General features: G+C 46.7%; 2 protein-coding genes across 2 annotated transcripts; one reads left to right on the forward strand and one right to left on the reverse strand.

The window, feature by feature from the left end:
- Positions 1 to 3934: 3934 nt before the first annotated feature.
- On the forward strand, positions 3935 to 5346 carry PENARI_c170G10399 (uncharacterized protein; the record flags this gene model as incomplete). Its single annotated transcript, XM_022638075.1, has 6 exons — positions 3935 to 4220; positions 4272 to 4370; positions 4433 to 4439; positions 4493 to 4825; positions 4887 to 5072; positions 5130 to 5346. 6 exons carry the CDS (start codon positions 3935 to 3937, stop codon positions 5344 to 5346), a joined length of 1128 nt encoding a protein of 375 aa, XP_022482069.1.
- A 244-nt stretch (positions 5347 to 5590) lies between these two features.
- Positions 5591 to 6085, reverse strand: PENARI_c170G02263 (uncharacterized protein). The gene is made up of 3 exons (XM_022638074.1): positions 5946 to 6085; positions 5744 to 5893; positions 5591 to 5675 (listed from the first exon to the last, which is right to left on the reverse strand). Exons 1-2 carry the CDS (start codon positions 6078 to 6080, stop codon positions 5852 to 5854), a joined length of 177 nt encoding a protein of 58 aa, XP_022482070.1. The 5' UTR covers positions 6081 to 6085; the 3' UTR covers positions 5591 to 5675; positions 5744 to 5851.
- Positions 6086 to 6112: the final 27 nt, after the last annotated feature.

The following is a 6112-nucleotide window of genomic DNA, read 5'->3' on the forward strand; positions in this document are numbered from 1 at the left end:
TTTTTATTCTTATCTCAGCTGTGCGTTTAGCGTCGTGTTACACCACATGAAACATATCTACCTATCAACTCGTGCTGTGGCAGCGATGCGTTGTCCTCAGAGGTACAGCTGCTGCTTTGAAGCGGGGTAGCCTTTCTCCCAGAAAAGTGTTCTTAAGCCCATCCAAAGCCATATTCCGATCATATTCCGAGTCCTCAGCCCAAGCTTTTGATATCATTAACATATTAAACTCCGCAACCGACACCCAGGTTCAAAATGCCACGCAAGGGACGCAAAGCTGCGAAATTGTGGTCGCTCCACCCAAAGCTTCATGACGACGTAGCACGGTTATTAGACGAGGAAGGGCTTCAAATAGGCTTCTTTGACGCCGATAATGAGGAAACCAATATTGAAGAATGGGACACAAACGTTATGGGTCGATTTATTTGCCAAAACAGCGGATGTTACTCCAGCGGTTGGTCGAGCAAAAAAGTCGCGATTACAATTCGCATGTACCCCCGACAGCGATATAATGCACGACTGTATCACCAGCGATGCAGAAACTGCAGAGCAGTTGGTCGGCTAATCCTGGATACCGAGTGCTATGCGGAAAGAGTGACATACTGGCTCAAAAAATGGAATGGAATTGAGGTAGAGCGGCCCAGTTTTTCTGGTCAAAGCAGAGGACCGCACGATAGTGAACTGTGTGAAGGGTGTAAAGTTGGTCATTGTCCCAACTCGAATGAGGATTTAGCATTGGTGTTGGAGAGGTAAGTTTGGTACCAAGAGTTCTTATACAGTAACCAATTATTCTAGATTGTCTATCTGAGCGCTGCGCTACAAGACATCGCATTCTTGGTACGCAGGCTATCCTCGATCTGAAAATCCTTGGGCCAACTATCCAGTCCGAGTGGGCACAGCTTTGAGATGGAAAACATCAGGGTCGAAACTGCAATAAGATTGATCAGCAACCTGGTGTTACTCCTTGATCCCTGGTTTCGTGGTGTATGACGCTCAGCAAGAAATCGGGCTAAAATGTTTAAGACAAATTTTTTTTTTTTTCCTCTTATCTTTTTTCTTTGGGTTATCTTCTGATAATGTACGGACTAGTAAGATGCGGCAAGCACTTTTATTGTCTCTTTCACCGATATCTCAAAATGACGCTTAACCCTTTAACTTGGTCTTTGTCCACAAGTCAAGGAACATAAGGCAAGTTGCCCAGACACGCTTGACTTCGTCCACTGTCGCAATTTCGCTGTAACGTGCGCGAGCACCTTGTTGTAGTTACTTGAAAACAGAATATTCCAACGGATGCCCGCTTAGATTGTAGGGCTTCTCGGTGCTCCTTCAGATAGAACAAAGCCTTGCTCGTACAGCTTGACGTACTTTGGTCGAGGATGACACGAAGGCTCGCTACCAGCAGTAAGCGAGGTATTGCTCCGGGGAGATGATTCCCTCTTTCAAATGTAACTTACTATATCCTATATTTATGTAAGCAAAATCTTGGGATATTTGCTGAACACTATCGTCATAACATGGCCGACCAAGTACCGTGATCTCCACCCTAGGGTGTTATTGCTCCCATGGATGGTTCTCTTGTCGGGGGAAACCATAAATAGCACGGCATCGCCCGTGTAACAATTGTCAAAAGTGATGAAATGAGGTTTCCTATATTCCTCAAGATTGAAAGGTTGGTTACAGTATATATATCAGACGGCGGTTCGCTGCATGTGGAAAGAATGGGTGGAAAGATGCAAAACGTGGCTGACAGGAGAGGGGAAGCTAGCGGGCGACCTGGCAAGATCGCCAGATCTACCAAACGATTCCAAGTGGTTCTATGTAATATACGATACTGTGACGATGACTCATTGCTAGCTAGCCATACAATCACGATAACAGTTTTGCCAGAATTATGAGGCGGTGGCCTAACCCGGCCTAGCGCGCGTCGAAATTAGTTTCTCCGAATCAAGAAGAAAAAACTTGGAGGTATAGCTGATTTCGAAAAGTACTGTTCTAGGTCTTGCAAATTCTGTTGAATAGGGCAGAGTGCGATACTTGGATACAGGATAAGGCTACAATTGGAAGCTTAATTCTCATCATGGATGACATACTGTAAGGTCTTGAGACTGGCGCCTTGGGCTAGAATTTTGCCGCAATTTTCAAGAGTTAAGGTATCATGCAGATTTCATTGGGAGCAGCAAAGTAGAAGTAAAAATTTCGCTCGACTCTCAGTAGAAACCTTTCTGGCCACCAAGACTAGACATTCTCCCAAATCGCGGAAAGTAATCACACATAATACGTAGACCTTACTGTGCACTACAATATGCGGTATACACACATGGTTTGCATGGAAGGTATTTCCTACTCATATTTGATCGATGCCATGAAGGGGCTTGAAATACAAGTTCACTCGTGAAACTCGTGTCTTTCGGCAATACAAAAAACGGGGAAACAGAAGAACTATTAATGCGCGCAAAATGCTTGATATGATGAATGATTTGGATGCGAATATGAAAAACGCCCTTATTCGCGAACGAGAGATTCAATATTCATATTATCTCCATTAAATCCGCATACCGTCACCAGTAATCAAGATTGGAGTCCTTTCTTGATGAGAGGCCCGAAGTAGACCATAAAAGGGGTCCTGCTCCCTAAGCGGATTCAAATATCTGCTGGCGAAGAGGAATTGTTCTGTAGCTCCGAGAGGATACGCTATCAAACCGATTTCCCTGGCGGTCAGTCCACTCAAGAGGGGACGAGGGGTCGCCCAGCTTGTAAGACTCGCTTTTCGTCATAACTCACTTAAAGATAGAGACGTTGCGATATGCTAGAGGTATCGCGAATCTATGCACCCATGCCTTTGGCTTCATGTCTGGATGTGGTGGGGCAATCGTGGCCAGGCTTGCAGAAGGTATGCGGTGTAGTAGGTTTGAAGAATGTTCGACGTGCGCAAAACCGGTGTGAAGCTCTTTCGCTTGATAGATGGTATGCAAGGAATTGTGTTAGGATATACAAAGGCGCGTACGTGCTTCTTATATTTCGGGGTCTAACCCGCACTCTCGTAGTTGCCTTGACCAATACACGCTTTGCATTGTTTCCTGGCCCCGTAAGAGCAACTCAATTGGATGCGACACGCGGAATGAGTGAGCCGCGCTAAGGTCTTGGCGGTGGGGTTAGCACACAATTGGCAAGCGTGTATTGGTCAAGGCAACTACGAGACTGCGGGCCAGAGTACAGCCTATCGGCCAGGATGTACCTCTCGCGCAGCCCTGCCAAGGCTTCCACCGCCTCTATGTGTTGGCAAGGCCTGCTCGCGATCCAGTTCTGGAGCCACGACTGCTGCTCCCATCTACGACATAACTGGCGATGGAGTCGCGTGAACTGATGGGAGCTGTCGCACTCCTTGTGAGGGCTCTGGGCCATGTTTGTTCTCAATATTTGATCCTGAGGAATGTAGGCAAGGCGCCGTGTGGGCGCGGTTCAAACAGTGAAGTCAGTCGTGACAATAGGCCTTATGAGATCCGGATTCTGTTTGTGTCTTTTGTACCCAAATTCAAGAAAAGATCGACTCCATGATAAATGGATACGGAGTCTTCGTCAAGGGACGGGCTGAGAAGAGGGAGGGGGAAAATTACCAATTGGCAAACTACTCCGTAACTAGCAACGAAGCCAATTGTGCGACAATCCAAACCCAGTAAAATGGAATTCACCCATTGCAGTAGAAAGCCCTTCATTTTGGTTATAGCTTATGTCTAATAGCGAAAGTCAAACAGGGGTTAACGCCTCTAGCGGCTCCCAGAACAGGAATGGTTCAGCTTTTATACCCTCCTAGCCTCAGCAGCCAGATCAAGGGTCGCGACCTTTTTCCCATCATGGATCTATCCTTGGGCTTACAACACTTCCTTCACTCTCCCGCTATTTGGACGTTCCAACCATTGCCATCCATGCCTAGGAAATGGACGCCCACGGCGATCTTTCGGTTCCAACTTACACTGATCAATACTATCGGGGGTTCCAAGCACTCTGCCCTAACGATAGAGAAGTGCTCTACAACCACTTTCTGGCGACTGCGAAACTGAGATTGGAAAACAAACCGTATTGGTGGCCAACCGCCGTTGATTGGGATTTTATTGATGACGGGGTTTTGGCCACTGTGAAATCGACGCTGGAAGAGGAACCTAAGTGGTGGCCCACTACTATTGAATGGGGCTTCCAAAAAACCCCTGGTATGGAAGAATCCGGTCAGTCGTACCCCATGCACTGTTTTAGCACTAATGCTAATATATGTCCAGAGAAATCCGAAGTCCTAGCATGCGTTATGAGAAACTACGACCACCAGGACCTTGCGAGAATACTCGACAAAGTTAGCGGGGAGCTTTATACAACAAATTGTTTCACAATAGTCGACCGATTATTCGCAATTGGGAAACCTCATTCTAACAAATCTCAAGAGATCTTGAGTACGGTCCAGAACTGAGAAATCGTTACCAGTTTGCTGATGACTCCTTGTTAGGGCCCCAAACCGACCAATCGGCCCAAAGACCGCCCTGCGAGAGTCCCTGCCGATAAAAATATTTGCACTGCGGAATCAGCAATCCACGAGTGATAGCACGTTCCGTAGCGGTCGTCCGGGATATGTTGGCTTCCGGAAAAATACCGTAGCAAGAACTTACGCCACGCCCGTCGATGATAGTAGCAAGGCTGCACTCGTAAACCCACTTTACGTGCGGGTGCTAGAGGTCGAATACCACTGCAGGGAGTTGCATACAACCCAACCCCAACTCGCAAATCTCAAGCACGGTTTCTCCATCGACATAGCTTCTTACTCCCAACAGGGCGATCTGTTGTATGTGATTCCTCGGTCCAAGTGATAAGAAAGAAAATTGAGAGACTAAACAATGCGCTAGGACAAGCAGGCAGTCGCTCCAAGCAAACCATGCGAATTCGGAACTGATTCTGGCAGATTCTCAAGGTAACAAGATACCTCTTGAGCCTGTCATTGGTATTTGCATTACCCGTGCTCCCGTGATTGGCGAGCTGTTTGTCGTCGAGCTCGAAGACCGTCGGAAAACTCAAGAAGCGTCATATTATATGTATGTTCAATCCCTGGGACGACAATATAACGCACAAACTAACCTGCAACATCAAAGGGCATATTCAATCACCATGGCCCAAATTTCCGAAAATGGGAAGTCCCTTATTTGCTTTTCGTCGGATTGGGACAAGGTCTCGAATACTATCATATCGATGGAAATCTTCAAGAGAAGCGCCCAAATTGGAAAGCAAAGCATAGCTAAAGTACAAGCTATTACTACTCTCCCAACTAAACCTAAAGAACAAAATGCAGAATCGAATCACAACCTATGAATCAGCATAAATCTATCAGAACACCCATCCAGTTTAACTCAATGCATTGCTGTCCACATCTCCGTCTAATTTACCCTCAGTACATATAATGTTCAAGGAAATTACATCAGACACTGAAAACATAAGTAACAGGAAGCCAAAAATACCATGCACCTACAAAGTAGTGAAGGGTATGCTTGGTACATCCCGAGAGTGATGTCACTTTGCCACTTGTTCTTCACGTTTCCTCAATCCGCGAAACAATCAGAAGAAGGTGCGGTCTGGGAGGTAGTCGACGATGACTCCGAGATTGATGACGAAGAACTCGGTGTCGTCAAAGCGGAGGACGCCTTGGTGGAGGATATCGTGTCAGTAGCAATACATCGGCTGCCATGCTTGAGTCCGTTGTCCAATGTACATGCTGACTTGTCGCCTTGGTAATTGAAGAAGCTGACCAGGCCAGTATGTTCCACCTCAATCCATGCAACTGACGAATTTTTTTCCGTGCCACAAGCCCCCACGCCACTCACAGGGTAACCTTGAGGGGTGCCGGTCTTGACGCGCAAATCTACAACTTTGTTAGTACCTTTTTCTGATTTCCATCTCCGGCATTTGCTTACTTGCACAGTCATCTCCGTCAAGTTTGCTAAAGAATTCCGAAGATCCCGTGCAGCCATGGTTGTCATAGGACCATATCGCGCATTGACCATCAATATCAATGATCTCAAGGGTGCCGGCGAGAGATCCGCTTGCATAGGCACTAGCGAGGATCATGATGATGGAGAAA

This window comes from Penicillium arizonense (assembly GCF_001773325.1).
Source record: "Penicillium arizonense strain CBS 141311 chromosome Unknown PENARI_contig170, whole genome shotgun sequence".
Taxonomy (NCBI): domain Eukaryota; kingdom Fungi; phylum Ascomycota; class Eurotiomycetes; order Eurotiales; family Aspergillaceae; genus Penicillium; species Penicillium arizonense.

Excerpts from the sequence above, each read along its gene's own strand:
- PENARI_c170G02263 (XM_022638074.1), bottom strand. The coding sequence starts at position 6,080 with ATGCAAGCGGATCTCTCGCCGGCACCCTTGAGATCATTGATATTGATG. Across the intron at positions 5,894-5,945 it reads TGACGGAGATGACTGTGCAA|ATTTGCGCGTCAAGACCGGC; the intron begins GTAAGCAAATGC and ends ACAAAGTTGTAG.